Raw genomic sequence first — 16,326 nt, 5'->3', positions numbered from 1 at the left:
ACCAGGTCGGAGTGTCCTGGTAAACTTACACTTACACCTACATTAATTAACTAATTAATTAATTACCCTAATAGCACCTCCATACCACACTTGTATAATCCACCACTTACCAACTTGTTTATTTAATTAATTAATAATTAATAATTAATAAAAAATAGAAATTGAGGAAATACGAAAAATATAAGTAGTTTTTCTCTGTTTCTTAGTCGCACCCTTTTAAATCTCAGCTTTTTTAATTTCTTTCTTTTTATACAAAAATAGCCAAAACCCAAGAACATAGCGACGAGAGCCCGCTTCAACAGTGATTGACCCGAAGCCTACGCTCGCAGTGAGCTTTCAATCAGACCTTGTTTCGTCTCTCCCATTTCTCCAACGGTACGATACGAAGCATTCATTTCTCAGATTTACCCCATTTCTGTCTTGTCATTCTTTAACCATTAATCAAATTCAACTACCCTTACTATAGTTTGTTCTTGATTTTGATTTTCTTCTTGTTTTTCTGCATTATCTCAACTTCTTCGTCAATGGGTTGGATTTGTGGAGCTCCTTGCGGTGAACGTTTTGATTTTTCTGGATATATGTCTTGTTTCATCTCTTGAAACATGGAGGTGAATGCCATTGTTGTTGCCGGGAATTTTCTTTTTTTTTTGGCGGGTTGATGTTTTGTTCAGCCCATTTTGAATCCATTCACTTTCTTTGATGAGTTGAAGTAAGTTTAGAAGCTACTTTGGCTGATGGGTATCAGTGGATTTTCAGAACATTGAATCACTATGATGTATTGAAGGAAGAAAAAAAAAAAGTAGTTTTTGAATATTAGTATTTACTTGTTGGTTCTCTGACTCTCTGGTTTTCTGTATTTTTTAGGGAATCGTTTCTCTCTCATTTCCGTTCATTGGGTACTTTTTTCTTCTCTAAATAGGAAAGAGTATTTGGCTCTTTTTTTTTTCCTGAAATTAATTAGCCAAGTCGATAGGAAATGAGTTTTTCTTCCTCTACACATGTGTATTGATAGAAACAGTTAACATTTCTAGCTTCCTGTATTAGTATTGCAATGGAAAGGAATCCTCACTACCGTGGTTTTATTTCGCGGTCATCTCTGTTTTGTATGTTTGGATTCACTTCCATCATCTTCATCTTCTCTTGGTTCTCTGTCTTGCGTTCCACAAGCCGCCCTCACTCTGTTGACCTTAGCATCTTACCCAATTCCAAGCTCTTTGCAGTGGTTGAAAATGGAAACTCTCAACCCCAGTATCAGGAAAATATTCAATCTTCAATCCCCAACATGTCAGTCTCTGTGGATTATGAGGAGGAAGTACCCCAAGTTAAAAAACTGATTAAATGCAATCCAATTAAGGTAGTTCTCAAGGTTTTCATGTATGAATTACCTCCTGAATTCCACTTTGGCCTATTGGATTGGAAACCTGAAGGGGATAGTGTATGGCCAGATCTTAAAACCAAAATACCTGATTATCCAGGAGGTTTGAACTTGCAACACAGCATAGAATATTGGCTGACTTTAGATCTCCTCTCATCAACATTTCCTGACTCAGTGGGTGCTCGTAGTGTTGTGAGAGTGCACAACTCAAGTGAGGCAGATGTCATATTTGTCCCATTCTTTTCCTCGTTGAGCTATAACAGATTTTCCAGGCTTCAGCCACATGAAAAGAAGAATAGGAACCAATTGTTACAAGAGAAACTGGTGAAGTTTTTAACAGCTCAAGAGGAATGGAGGAGATCAGGGGGACGTGACCATGTAATCTTGGCCCATCATCCAAATAGCATGATATATGCAAGGATGAAGCTGTGGCCTGCAATGTTCATACTTGCAGATTTTGGGAGGTACCCTCCTACCATAGCTAATGTTGAAAAGGATGTGATTGCACCTTATAAACACATTATCAAAACTTTTGTTAATGATTCGTCTGGCTTTGATGATCGTCCAACTTTGCTGTATTTCCAAGGAGCCATATACAGGAAAGATGTATGTACCTCCTCTTTGTAGAGCATCCTGTCATATATGCCTCTTATTTGTTTATTGTCTAGCTAATTTTCTTTTATTATCATCTTTCAAGTTTGCAGTTTATTCTTCTTCTTCCTCTTTTCTTTTCTTTTTTTTTTATTTTTATTTTGAGGGGTGCTAGTTTTTTGGTTTATTCATCTGTGGTTGTTTGCAGTAGTTTTATATCACATTTTATTCTGACTCTTGATTATGTTCCTTTGTTCTTATATGTGATTCTCCTAGTTTGAATTAAGAAGAAATATGATCTTTCTGTAACACAACTTGTTTATGTCAACTGTTGAAATGCTACAAGATTTTTCCATATGAAAAGAATGGACTCCAAGAAGTAATGAAAAATATCATCATAGGTTCACCTTTGCCATGGCCAAGTACTCAATCAAGAACAAATTGAGATTGATTGTTACTCCAACATACTAGATTCCTTGAGATCACATACCTCATTAGAAGGGTGTGTTTGGATGGATGCAGATTTTTTTTTCCGATCCAGATGAGTGGGATGGATGAAGTGGAGAGGTGCTTCCAGTGTTGTGTGATCGATGTATTCCTTTAAAGCTTATTTAAAATTCTATAGGACAGTCGTACGACCAGCTATGATGTATTGGGCGGAATGTTGGGTAGTTAAGAAGAGTCATATAGATAAGCTAAGTGTAGTAAAGATGAAACTTAACTAAGATGATTTAAATAGAAATAAATCACTCAATTAAGCCTTGTAAGTCTACTTACAAATTGAAAGATAAAACTTAAACTAGCTAAGTTACTTAGATATGTTCCCATGATACAAGGTCCATGGATGCCCATGGACCCCCAGACCGAGACACACACACACACACACTCATAACAGTTTTGACGTGAATGTTGCTTTTGGGGGAGGGGGGGTTAATGTTTACTGAAAATTAGCTGAAAGGATCACAACAAGCACAATAGGTGTCAGAGAAATTCTATTGATTGCATCTTTCTACAGTTCTTTGGGAAAAGCATGGAGAAAGGGGAGGTGGGGGCTCAGATGTGCAAGCTCTCATTGGCTGTAATAGAAGGAGTTGTCTCATTGTACATGGTGTGTGAAGATGCATAGTTAGGTTCTCCATTTTCAATAGAGCCCACTACTTATACTGCGCTGAAGGGATTGCTTTCCATAGATTGTAGGTGGAAAGATCCAGGGATGGGCCATGCTATTTGTATGAAGTTTTTCTCTTGCATGTTGGTACCATCAATCACACCGTCTACAATTTTCTCCAGTGTTCCTGAAAACTGCTTAGTCTTTCCTAGGACTTCACTGGATTTTAATGCTTCCTTTGGATTTAACTTGATCTATTTCCAAAATCTATAGACTATAATACTATCTATATAAAAAGGGCTTTAAACTTCCCTAGCATGAACTCTTTGAAGTATTTTACCTGTCTTATGCTTCCATTCTTCTTGTTCTCCTAAGCTAGTGGTTGCACCAACACAACCCTTATTTGTTTGTGCAACAATTTTGTTCCCAATCTAGCTATCTAACTTATGAAGACAATCATCATTTAGGATATGCTGTTAATGTTAAGATTATCCTTACATACAGGATGAAGATGCCATTTGTGTTGAAACTCGAAAGCATGCCCAGAAATCAGAACTGTTTAAATGTTTTTATAGGAAGTATTTTACCTGTCTCATGCTTCCATTCTTCGTGTTCTTCTAAGCTAGTGGTTGCACCAACACAACCATTTTTTATTTGTGCAACAATTCTGTTCCCAATCTAGATATCTAACTTATGAAGACAATCATCATTTAGGATATGCTGTTAATGTTAAGATTATCCTTACATACAGGACAAAGATGCCATTTGTGTTGAAACTCGAAAGCATGCCCAGAAAACAGAACTGTTTAAATGGATTTGCTGTTGTCCAAGGTTTCTAATGGCCAGACCTTCCTATAAAATCGATGCAAGTGGTTGGGTCTAACTGTTGATTTTTGAACTGTTTCATTTTGTTTTCATTGTCTCTCTTTCCTAATGAGGGCTTTTCTATCTAGACGGAAAGAGCATCCTTAACAACTGATTGGGATCAATTGACCGGCTGAGTTTCGACTTTAGGGTCCAATCCAAGAGGTGGTTTAGAAGTTGGATGCTAAGAATTTATATCAGATTTAGGTGTTTTTCTATCTCAAAATGAAAAAAATGCTGATTTATTTTCTACAACTTAATCATTAATTTTCACTTTCTTAATGTGTTTTGAGATGAAAATATCTTCCTACATGAGCAGAATTCTATGACGCCAGTTCCATGAAGACTTCAATTTTATAGGATTTACTCCCTCCCTCCTACGAAGATAGTCCTGTTTGAGGTCTTTCACTGTCCCAAAGTGTCTGTCCATTTTAAAAACCATGGATATGAAGTTTTGTTGGATTCCCCATAATGCCCCTATAATTATCCATACATTTATTGTATACACTTGTCATTTTTGTTTCCCTCTTACATAAACCAAACTAATAGGGGTGTCGGGGGTGGGGAGGGAAGGTTTGAATTAGTGGGTGATTAATGCATTAACAGAGATCCTCGTAATGAGGGTTTTTTCAAACAAGACAGTCTTTGTGGGACAGAGGGAGTATTCAATTTAAACATTACCATTGTCAATGCCTGAAAATTTTCTTCTGGTATAGGAGTGGTTGGTGGGGTGGGGTCATGGATATAATAACTGAACATGGGAACCATATCAGCCATCCTGTTTCCCAAAATGATCGTCCAAAGCTCAACTTGTATATTCTTTTATGTTGAGTTATTGGTATAACTCAATTGTTTTCCGTTTATTTTGAAACTCTAAGGTCAAGCAACTGGTTCAATTGGATCCTGCCTTGGAGTCTCCTAGACCGAAGAATAGACTTATTGGCTAATCCTAGATCTGTAAGTAATCTGTTATCTGCGGGTTGTTTATTCTTCTCCGAGAAAGCAAAAGAAATCTGTTTTAGATTGTTTTCATGGCACCCTGAGATCATCTACGTGGTGATTATTTGCTTATTAACTCCCTTATATCTAGATTTGTCTCTGCATTTGTGCTTTGCTCTCTGGTGGTGTTAGATTATCATTAAAACACAGCCCGTACTTTAGACTGTTTCTGCTTCTATATCTATTCTAAGTGTATTTTATTTGACTTTTTTCATCTTCAGGGTGGGATTGTTCGACAAGAACTGTTTTATCTTTTGAAGGATGAAAAAGATGTGCACTTCTCATTTGGGAGCGTTGGTAAGGACGGAATCAATAAAGCTAGCCAAGGGATGCACTCATCAAAGTTCTGCCTCAACATCGCTGGTGATACCCCATCATCAAATCGCTTGTTTGATGCCATTGCTAGCCACTGTGTCCCTGTCATTATCAGTGATGAAATTGAGCTCCCTTACGAGGATGTCCTTGACTACTCTGAGTTCTGCATCTTTGTACGCACATCAGATGCCGTGAAAAAGAATTTTCTCATCAAGTTGATCAAGAGTATCAAGAAGGAAGAATGGACCAGGAGGTGGAAGAAGCTCAAAGAGATCGAAAAGTTCTTTGAGTTCCAGTACCCTTCTCAGGAGGAGGATGCTGTACAAATGATCTGGCAGGCAGTTGCCCGTAAAGTGCCTTCAGTTAGATTAAAGCTACACAAGTCCAAACGATTCTCTCATAAAGGCAGCAAGAGGAAGAGGGCTATCATAGCAATTCCAAGGAATTTTGGTGGGAGATGAATTAATCCAAATGGATGTCAAAGTTCCTTTCCCCAGCTGTGCCACTCTTTTCTTGATTATATTGTTGTTGCAAATCATGTAAATTTGCTGCTATGGCTCCATTTGTTTCCATGTAAAAAGGTGGAAAAGGAAAATTTTCTTGTTTAACAGAACTTTCCATTTTTTTGATGTAAAATACACAAACCTCATTGAAAAATAAGAAAAAAAAAAATTTCATGGAATAAAATTTTCACATAAAATATCATTTTAAGGGTAAAGTTTGCAGTCAAACAAACTGGGCCTCTAGGAACGTGATTTGTACTGTAAAATGTGATCCTACTTTTGTGATATAAACAGAAAGATGTTTCATCTGACAATTTAGCTTCTGCTTTTGACCCAATATTGTTGGACTCTTTCATGTATGTTAGTTTGAAATGCTTGTATCGCAGAAGATACGATTGTGTCGACAATGCCACTCTGGATGCACAATTTCAACCAACCCACCAAAACACACCCATTGATTTGCAGGTTGTATCTAGGTTTAAGAACCCATGGCCATGAGTGGCCATAAATTGGGTTTGCTGATCCACAAGATAAATGGATAATGTGAAGGTTGAGTCATTGGACCCTGCAGGTCCTAATAATATTAATTGATTGTCCCTTCTTCCAGTCCATACGAAACAGCAAGAATTCTTTCCCATAACAGGAAATTTCGCCAAGATTGATCAAAATATTCATGGCCAGTGATGAAATTCAAGCTTCAATCAGGTGTTGATCTTGGGTTGGTGACATGATTTGTTGCAGGGGAGTGGAGTTAGTTCTAGCCTGATTTTCAATGGTTGCAGTGTAGACTGTAAGAGTTGAGCCCTGGTAGAATATGAACAGTAACTGAGTGGCTGACTAAGTGAACCCATTGTGCCCTAAATAGTAAACTGTTAAACTCAGTGCTGTCTCCTAGATTCATCAGTAAGTAAAAGAGCTGATTGACTGGTTTGAGTTAGGGAGGGAGTTGCCACAGCCACTGTTCAGTCCCTTCTTGTGTTCAACTCCTCTTTGTGGGAATCCCGAAACCCAGTTAATATTTTTACTGTGAAGCAATATGGAAATCCATCGAAGTACCTTGGAGTTGGACAAAAATCAAATACAAATATTTTGAATAATTGAATTTTGCACTTTCAAGTGGAGGATGGATGGCACCAAGTATTATCCATCTTTCTGAGCACATCCATTTTACAATTTTTTATTTCCCAGAAAAACACCATATTTGTTCTAAATCCCTCATAAATTCCTTTTCTCTACCCATGATTACAGTTGTGTGATTGGCATTAGAGATGGTCTTAACCTCCGCAAGTGGAACTTTAAGCTTCATGTTGTGGCTACATTCAAATGGAACCACCTGGTCCTTGTCTCCTTGGATGATTGTAATTGACACACCCGACTTGTTCAGTACTTCCAAGTATTCATCCATTAGCTTTGCTCCACCACATATCACATTGTGCATTGTGTGCCAGGCTGAGTGATGGGTGTGCTTGGTCAAGTCCACAGCCATGAAATGCAGGTCCCTTTTAGGAGGAAAATAAAAGCTATGAGAAGATTTTCTTGAGTCAGTATTGAAGGAAGAACCTCAGTTTGATTTATGTACCTTCTAGTTAGCAGTTTAAGAATCCATTCCCACATCTGGTGGTTTCTGCAGAGGATGAAACAGATGCTTCTTCCAACATGTTCATACCATGACATGACTGAAGAACCAAAAAGCAATGGTGGCCACAATTTCCTCTCAGCTAGTCTGTTGAGTGCAGTTAAACTCACATTGTCGTCAGATGAGGGGAAGTAAGGCTGAAAATAACATCCATCGTTAGCCTCAAGCGAGCATGATAGCGTGTAATGAAATTGAGGACATAAAAGAATACGTAAAACAAGATGACTCAAACTCTACACATGAGTAGGAAGCCAAGTAACTAATAGTCTAGTAGTAACATGGTAGTTCAATCCCATAGCAAGCTACTCAAAACTCAATAACATGAACTCTGGATTTAGACAATTCAATAACTGGACTTAAAAAGGATGGATTTCCACATGGGTTCAAGTTAGTTAAAAACCTGGTTAATTAAGTTGCTTCGTGTACTCACCGGTGCTATCAGTGTAATTGACTTTAGAGACTTAGAATATTTTGCTGCCAAGGCCAAAACAATTATACATCCCATGGAGTGCGCAACCAAATGGAAAGAGTTCAACTGAAACCGATCAATTACAGATTTCTCGATCATTTCCATGTGGTCTTTCAAGGTGTAAAGACAATCCCGTGGTTTTGGGCTCCTTCCGAATCCTAGGAGATCTACTGCAAACAATCTGTAGCTCTGCTTTGCAGGTTCAGAGAGGTTGGGAAATACCACGTCGGTCCAAAGGGAGGAAGATGAGAGAAACCCATGTAAGAAAATCACATTTTCAGTTGGCTTTCCCTTGCAGTCTTCATTGGCGACTGTAAAACATAACAACTTATGATTACATTAACAACCAAAATGATTTCAAGCACAAAGGCACAACCACAAGGGTCTTCCATCATTAACAATTATCATCATTTCAAGTACGAATCCATAACTTCTCCAAAGATACAAAAGGGGAAAACTTATATAAAAGCCAATGAAAAATTAGAAAGCCCTTACTCTTAGGCTAAACCCCCATTAGAAGTTAAAATAAAGGAGAAATTTGGGTTGTACACATACCTGGTGAGGGCTCACTGACAACAACATGAAGTTTCTGGTCTCCATTGAGCTGCCATGAAACACAAGACTCACAATTGCAGTCTGACCACCTGTTCCCCACTAAACTACCTCTCTTAATGGAATCATCTCTTTTTGCTCTCAAAATTGGAAGGCCCAAATCCCTGAAAATGTTTTTCCGCCTGTACAAAGTTTCTGAAATTTCAGCTTCTTTATCCCTCCCATCTATGTTCGTCCTCTGTTCTCCCCTGTTATGGCAGTAACAAGAGGAGGTGTCTACTTCCAGGAACCCATCAATGAAACTGTAAAAGATGCATAGAAAGAAATCCAGCAAATCCAATAACGTAAAAACAATGAGCCCAATTGTTGAAGTGAGGCTTCGGACAGCTTCTTGGGGCCATTTGTGGGCAAATCCAAACGTCATTCTCTGCATTTTGAGGGTGGGAGATAAACTGATCACATTACAACAACACAAAATAGAGACTAGTAGTGCCAGAAGAATAAAGAAACTTCATCAAAACAAGAGAGGGAATAGATCCTCTGGGAATCAAATAGGGAAAGAGAAATCCCAATTGAGCTTTGAAGGAATGGTTCTATTTTCTGGGTCCTCCAAGAGACTCAGAAGCTGTGAGCCTATTTTGTCGAATGAACTTTCGGAATAGTCTTCTCCTTTGAACTCCTTTTCTGTACACCATCAGGCCACGTATTCCCTCCGGATTCCCAGAGGCCTCGAGAGAGAGGAATGAGGATAGACAGGATTTTTTTTTTGATAAAAGGATAGACAGGATCATTCATGGGACGTGAAGCACGCCTTTACCAATGGGCAGACGACACGTTGAAGATATACCGTTATGTCGTTAACTTATACGGGACCTGTGGTGGGCCTTTTTGTAAATACACCTACTCGAGTGTCGAGCGATTATTCTTTACAGTGAGTGTTGTGATGCAATGAACATCGAATGGCCTAGAGCATCTGAACATGCATTTCAGGTCATCTCGTTCATTCCATATTCAGCAGATGTTTTCACCACATTTCTCTCCAAATACACCTACTCACATGGGTATTTTGGTAAGGAGAGAGTTTTATTTATTTTTTATTTTTTAAAAAGTTAGGGATAGATTTTCTGATTTTCAGATTTAAATCCTCTGTTATTCTTCATCATGCAATTCTTATGTTATTCTAATTGCAGAAATTGACACGTGGCAATGCTGAACTGAATGGTGGAGATCTGAAGAGAATATGGATTCACCCAAACCGGTTTAAAAATGATTTAAAGCGCATTGAACGAACCAACCCCAGATCTGGACTGATACTGAGTGATTCAACTCTATTACTCCTCTTTTTCTCTCTCTTCTCTCTCTGTTTCGGATTTGTTACTTCCTCTTTCGATCTCTGGTACAAGGAGCAAGAAGGAGCTCTGTATCGGGAAGCAGAAGAGAGCTCAACCCTTTTGGGTTTTGGTTCCATTGATTCTGGGTTTCCTCCTGGTGCTCAACTCCGCCTTAGCTTCCTTCATGGGTTTACGTCAACTTCGTGAGACCTCAAAAGGATCTCAAGAAATACGGTTCGTGGGCACTCGTGACGGGACCTGCCGACGGCATCGGAAAGAGCTTGGCCTTCGAGCTAGCCGGGAAGTACCTTAAAATGGTGTTGGTGGGTCGCAATCTTGATAAGTCAACGATGTGTCGAATACGATTAAGGCCAGATACGGTGGAACCCAGATCAGGAATGTTGTCGTTGACTTGGCCGGTGACTTCTCAGAGGGTATGAACGGATCGGGAAAGCCTTCGAAGGATTGGAAGTAAGTGTTCTGGTGAACTGCGCAAGGGTTTCTTAACCTTACGCGTGGTTCTTCCATGAAGTGGATGAAGAAATGCTTAAGGATGTGATTCAGGTTTACGTGGAAGCCATTAATAGGGTGACCAAGGCTGTACTTCCTAGGATGCTTGGGAGGAAGAGAGGTGGCATTGTGAATATAGGGTCGGGTTCCGTCACTGCTACACCTTCGTTTCCGCTTGTTTCTGTTCATGCTGCCACCAAAGGGTAAGCGTTTCTCTGCATCTTAATTTTCTATCTAATGGGTTAAACCCCTAATCTTCAAATTAATATATTCTTCTTCAGGTCTCTGCCGCTAGCCAACCAACCAACGCTAGAATTAAGTTATATCTCTAGAATGATTTTGTATCAACCCCCAGGCTTCACAGAACAGTAGGCTTCCCTACGGTAGGCGCGAGAACAGTAATTAACGAGACCCTCGGAGACCTTATGGCGCGAGAACAGTAAAGCGCGAGACCTTGGTTGACCTTAGGGCACGAGAACAGTAGGCGCGAGACCTTCTGTGCTTTGAGCGATCGTCGGTTGCTGAGAGAAGAGCAAGCCGCCACGAGAGTGCTGAGGTGAACGTAGTCAACGTACTGGTCTACGGCTCTACGGCTCTGATCGATTGCAAAGAGAATACCACAGACCCCTACCCTTCCCTAAGTCACTTGTAAGGAGTATCCTTTATAGGCTGATGTCAGCTGTTATATTTTATTTTAAATATTAAAATATCTTTATTAAATATGTAATACGTAAAGTACCTGTATATATTATACCTTTATTTCAAAACGAGATCTAATTTATCTTTTTTTTTAACTTTTTTGGGCAATCGTTCAAAGCACCAAAGATCACGATGATAACAACATCAATGATGAATGACGACAGCGATAACCAGCAGGAACTTGCGGCTACCAGCAGCTCCCTTAGCTCTTTTTGCTCGATTCCATGCTTCATTAGGGAGCCCCACCATGATGGATAATGGGCTCTACTTTTTTTTCCCATAGAGAAGCATTGAAGGAAATAAATGGGAATACTTTATTTTCTTTTCTATCCCTTTTCTTCTCCTTTCCAATTGAAGATGTGGGTGGCAGATTATTAATGAATAAAGTGAGTCTAGTACTCTAGTTCCTGAAGCTGAACGGATTTTGATTCAGTAAGTGCCAAGTGAAACATCATCCGATGGAATTCACCAAAAAAAAGAAACATCATCCGATAGGGATGTCTTGTCAAATATTAGATTGGAATCCCATCAGATGAAAATCATAAAATCGCCCCCTGAGCAAGTCTGCAACAGTAAGGTTCATGTTCATGGTAGTTAGTTTGCAGGAGAAGGGAGCTTTTGGAATTAAAGGAAAACACTCTCTCTCTCTCTCTCTCTCTCTCTGCTTGACGTCTCCGTGAAGGTGAATATAGGCAGGGGTGAAGAAGAATTGGGTTAAAACATGACTTTTAGCGAATAGGGTATAACGGTCATTATAACTCTTCACTTAAGAGTGACTTACGATAAGGGGTTTGAGTTTAATTTAGTGAAACAAATGGAGATGTTCTTATAATAGTGGCATTCTCTAAAGGATGGTACTGTAAATTTAAAGAGACAAATGTTTTTCGTCCATAAGAGGCATTGTGATAGTGAGTGTGCCTACACACAGGTGCGCAACGCCAAGCAGGGACATGGTGATCATTGCACACCCATGTGCCTATGGGGCAATGGGTTACCAAATTATCCACCTCACAAGCTATCTTTTTTTGATGTTTTTGCACCTAGCATCCCTCTCTTTTATCTCCAGCTCCTAGGAGGCGAATCAGGTTTGAATTTTTTTATTTTTTTTAAGAAAAATAAAAACAAATTAAACTAAACAAACTTAATACATCAATGTTCAGATTAAAGATGTTAATGTTAACTAAATTGTTCATGACCTCCTGGACTAGACGAATCATGAGAAATACCACACGTTTGTAGACTTCATCCAAAAAGGGTTTAGAGGTATTATTATTTTAAAAAACGAAGAAGGCGTGCTCCAAGGCCAAAGGGTGGAGTCAGGGTTTGAATTGACGTTAAACCGTTAAATTGTTAAACTGTTTGAGTTACGGCAGCAGATGCCAATCCTCTTCCCACTCGAAGTGAATAGGGTTGAAATATTTCACTTCATAAATAATGAGTCCTAATGATTGTAATATAAAGAAAAATGGGAAAGGAACTCTATAAAATGGGCAACTCTCTCCGATCAACGCTTCTTGTCATTTATTATGTTAAATTCCATCAACAAAACCAATCAAATGACCAAAATTTATAATAGTAAATTTCACCTTTAGGCATTGTTCTTTTAAGTTTACTCTCCCACTAAAAATAATATCAACAGATGTTACCCATACAAACTAAGAATTGAAGACTGACTGACACCACATCTACCCTTAGTTTCAGCTTCCATCGTTTTCCTTCTTCACTGGATCAGAGCTCACAATTGGAAGGTTCCTTCTGTATTGGGGGGATGTCAACCTCCTTTCCAATGGTGTCTTACGCTTGCTGACAACAAACCTATTCACCCCTTTCCGCATTGGCATTATCTCAGGGAAGTCTTCATCAGGGATATTGCTCAACTCTGAAATGTCTTTGATCTGAGCAACCCGCCGAAACCATCTCTGTTCCTTGGCCTCCTGAGACATATCCAAGGGATCTGGTTCCTTCACAGCTGATCCCTCCAAGCTCTTACCTGAAAATCCCCTGTTCCAACTCTCCCTCCCATTCTGAAGGTTCTGAGGCTGTTGGGTAGGATCTCCTCCTGTGCTCCCCCCCTTCCAGGAGGATCCACTATCCCAACTCTCCCTGTTATTAGCCTGTAAATTATCAGATCTTGGGATAGAAGTTCCCATGGTTGGTGAGCCCATACTCCCTTTCCGAGATGATCCACTGTTCCAACCCTCCCCACTATTAGTCTGTAGATTATCAGGTTTTAGAGCAGATCTTCCCCCAGTCGATGCCCCATAACCAGCACCATCAGCACTCCCCCTCCAAGATGACCCACTATTCCAACCCACCCTACTACTATTCTGTAGATCCTCAGGTTGTTGGGCAGAACGGGCCACGGATGGTACCCCATTACAGCTATTGCTTTCACTATAGCCATTTCCAGCTTTGATAGTGTTCCAGCTCTCGCTGCTAGTATGCTTATTCTCCAACGGTTGAACTGAAGATCCAGAAGCACCCAGATCAGCAACATTACCCTCAGATGACTTTCCCAATGCATTTGGAATGGTTTCAGCTGGCTCAGCAATGGAAGAAGTTTCACTCACAGATCTCTTTTTTGAAGCTTCTTTTTCTGGCTGTTTTTCCTTCTTAGCAAAATAGTCCGGTGGAAAGGGAACAAAAGGTACAAAGTTAGTGTTGCTTGATTGTTCCATGGCCATGCGTCTCTTGTACAAGGGTGACGTCAGTGATCGGTCCTTCTTCTTGCTGACAACAAATCTGTTCTCTCCTTTACGCATTGGCATTATTTCTGGGAAGTCCTCATCAGATATTGCACTTGAGAGATCTGTAACATTATGTAGCTCGGCAACCTTTTTAAACCACCTCTCTGATTTTTCAGCCTGTTCTTTGTCTTCCTGGCCCTCAGTCTGGTTTACTGGTTTTTCTGAGAGCTGCAAGCCATCACTTGATTTACCAGATTCAGCATCCCCAGAAACAGATCCTGTTGTGTTGCTTTTCTTGGAAGCAAGTGAATCATGGTTTCCTGCTACTTGTTCATTTCCCATCTCTGATTTCTGAGGTTTAACGAACATATCTGCGGGTAATGGCACAAAAGGAACATAGCCAGAATTGTTCTGTGGAGAAGCCAGACTTGAGACCAAGGACCTTTCTGCTCCAGTATTTTCTCCAGCAACACTAATATGACTACCAGAATCTGAAGAAGCTGAAGAGCGACCAAGAATCCTGTCTAAACTCTGGCTTATTGATGTGTCTGGAGTCTTGTTCTGACTCACCTCACCTCCGTCCCCTGCCTGAAGATCATTCTCCTCAGGGGTCCCATTGTTGCCCAAGTTCCTTCGGTATTGGGCATTAGCCAACCTCCGTTCTAATGGTGACTTTCTCGTGCTGACAACAAACTTGTTGACTCCTTTCCTCAAAGGTATGATTTCTGGGAAGTCTTCATCAGCTACAGCGCTAGTCAAGTCTGAAGCCTTGTCCAGTTGAGAGACCTTGCTGAACCATTTCTCTGCCTTCTCATCATTTTTGGCAAGCCTACCCTCAATAGCAGCCTCGTTTAAGTTGCTGGGCGTTATGGTGCCATATGGGGCCTCTCCAGGCCGCATGCAATCACACCTTATGCATGATGAATTCCTCCCGTAATTGAAGAAATCACATCTGAGAGAAGTGTCAATTTCTAACATATATTATTAAAATATCAGGACCCGAGAAAGAAAAAAGAAAAATAATTTTGCATTTTAGGCCAATGGAAAATTAGTTAAAACAGCTTACTGAGGGCATTCCCATTCTTCACCAGTCAGCTGTCTTTTGGGCCGTGGCCCATTGCACTCAAGGCATTTCATGTTCTTTGCGAAGTTCATGAACCTGCACCTGCCCAAGAAAGAAGATGCAATGATTCCAGTTATCAAATACAATATTATGAGGTCACTGAATAGTCATAAATACATTAAATAGAACATAGGTGATTCAGAACTTCTTTCAGACCCCGCCCCTTTTGGTGCCAATTAGGCATGCACCCACACTAATTTTGGCATTGCACCTGACTCCCCTAGAATATTGAGAGGGGGGGGGGGGGGAAGTGCACGAGGTTCCCACCACAGCGGGGTCTGGGGGAAGTCATATTGCATTCTTAACAGCAACATTAACAAGGAGCAATAGAAATAGAACAAATAACTAAAAGAAATCTTCTAATTGTTTCCAACACTAGGCATAATAAAGGGCTCCTAATGGGCCCAAACTTGGCCCATTAATTAGGCCTAAAACATAAGCTGCATGTCAGCTTAAGGCTGCGCTCATTGGATTTTCATGGTTGGCCCAATAGGGCCTAGGGGCTGACTGGCCCCTCTTCTCTTCTTCCTCCTTTGAACTTTAAAATCTTGTTTCAGTAGGCCATGAGCGAAATATCGAAATTTTTCTGAAACAATGTTTTTTTTTTCCGTGAGTTTCGCTTGGCCATTTCAGGGGGAAAACGGCCACAATGGCTGAAATTTTCAACCAAAATGAGTGAAACTTCGGCAAAACAGAGCTGATTCTGGGCTTTGTCCCAGATGTTGAAATTAGCAAAATTTCGGCAAGTTTTTGAACTACATCATTGTACTTTGACCATTTCATCTATATATTTCCTGTTTTTGCTTACATCAAATCAGAAAGGCACAAACAAAGTAAGCATGAATATGTTCATACTTGTACAGCCTATCCTTATCTATATGCAGCTCTACTATTTATTAAATGATGCATATTCCACAGATAAATTGATGTAGAGAGAAAGGGGTATATCTGTCCTTGTGCTGAAGAGTTGAGAGCTGGTATTTCAAATACACAAATACATCCAGATCCAGATCTTCAAGTATTATAAAAGTATGAGACATCTGAAGTAACAGTAACATTTCATCCACTAAAATTGACAGCTCAGAAATATAAAGCACTCAAAGAAGAGAAGAAAAATACCAATTTCACTATACTATTTGGTAGGAAAAGATCAAATGATTTAAAAAGGTAAATAAATAAACCTGAAGTGAAAAACAGAAAATTTAGACTTACTTTTGGCAAATCCAGTCTCCTCTTTTCATTTCAAAATTTGAACCAACAGACCTTGTGGTCTGTCCATATCTATTGGTAGATAGATTTGGCATCGATTCTGAAATATCCAACCCTTGATCAGTTCTACTTGCATCAGCCAACTCACCCAATAGATTACGAACAGATGATTCAACCAGTTCTTCATTGCTGAGGTTGATCCTGTCTGAAGCAACAAAGGGATTGCAGGCGTAGCTCAACAGAAACTGCATTAGATCAACCATGTCTGCCTTCTCCATTTCAACCCCCTAAAATTCGACACCAGGTCTCAGAACCATAAAGAACAGGTCAAGATATTCATATCTCTACTGATTAT

The 16,326-nt window shown here is 39.8% G+C and overlaps 3 protein-coding genes and 1 pseudogene across 4 annotated transcripts; 2 read left to right on the top strand and 2 right to left on the bottom strand.

Moving 5' to 3' along the window:
* The first annotated feature begins 383 nt into the window (after positions 1–383).
* On the top strand, positions 384–5,865 carry LOC122061882 (probable arabinosyltransferase ARAD1). Its single transcript, XM_042625408.1, has 2 exons — positions 384–1,981; positions 5,159–5,865. The coding sequence occupies exons 1-2, from the start codon at positions 1,052–1,054 to the stop codon at positions 5,711–5,713; spliced, it is 1,485 nt and encodes a 494-aa protein (XP_042481342.1). The 5' UTR covers positions 384–1,051; the 3' UTR covers positions 5,714–5,865.
* Positions 5,866–6,818: 953 nt separating this feature from the next.
* On the bottom strand, positions 6,819–9,145 carry LOC122061883 (probable lysophospholipase BODYGUARD 4). 2 transcript variants are annotated; one of them, XM_042625409.1, is made up of 4 exons: positions 8,416–9,145; positions 7,792–8,171; positions 7,335–7,528; positions 6,819–7,254 (listed from the first exon to the last, which is right to left on the bottom strand). In XM_042625409.1, exons 1-4 carry the CDS (start codon positions 8,843–8,845, stop codon positions 6,933–6,935), a joined length of 1,326 nt encoding a protein of 441 aa, XP_042481343.1. In that variant the 5' UTR covers positions 8,846–9,145; the 3' UTR covers positions 6,819–6,932. The 2 variants fall into 2 exon arrangements, with proteins under 2 accessions (XP_042481343.1, XP_042481344.1); XM_042625410.1 differs by having other exon boundaries at positions 7,822–8,171; positions 8,416–9,143.
* A 215-nt stretch (positions 9,146–9,360) lies between these two features.
* LOC122061729 lies at positions 9,361–10,988 on the top strand (annotated as a pseudogene).
* A 1,463-nt stretch (positions 10,989–12,451) lies between these two features.
* Positions 12,452–16,326, bottom strand: LOC122061885 (zinc finger protein VAR3, chloroplastic-like). The gene is made up of 3 exons (XM_042625413.1): positions 15,975–16,326; positions 14,706–14,804; positions 12,452–14,591 (listed from the first exon to the last, which is right to left on the bottom strand). Exons 1-3 carry the CDS (start codon positions 16,247–16,249, stop codon positions 12,650–12,652), a joined length of 2,316 nt encoding a protein of 771 aa, XP_042481347.1. The 5' UTR covers positions 16,250–16,326; the 3' UTR covers positions 12,452–12,649.

Source organism: Macadamia integrifolia, chromosome 14, assembly GCF_013358625.1.
Source record: "Macadamia integrifolia cultivar HAES 741 chromosome 14, SCU_Mint_v3, whole genome shotgun sequence".
In the NCBI taxonomy this organism is placed as follows: Eukaryota; Viridiplantae; Streptophyta; class Magnoliopsida; order Proteales; family Proteaceae; genus Macadamia; species Macadamia integrifolia.
The sequence above is the reverse complement of the archived record's forward strand: the minus strand, read 5'-3'. Positions and strand labels throughout refer to the sequence as shown.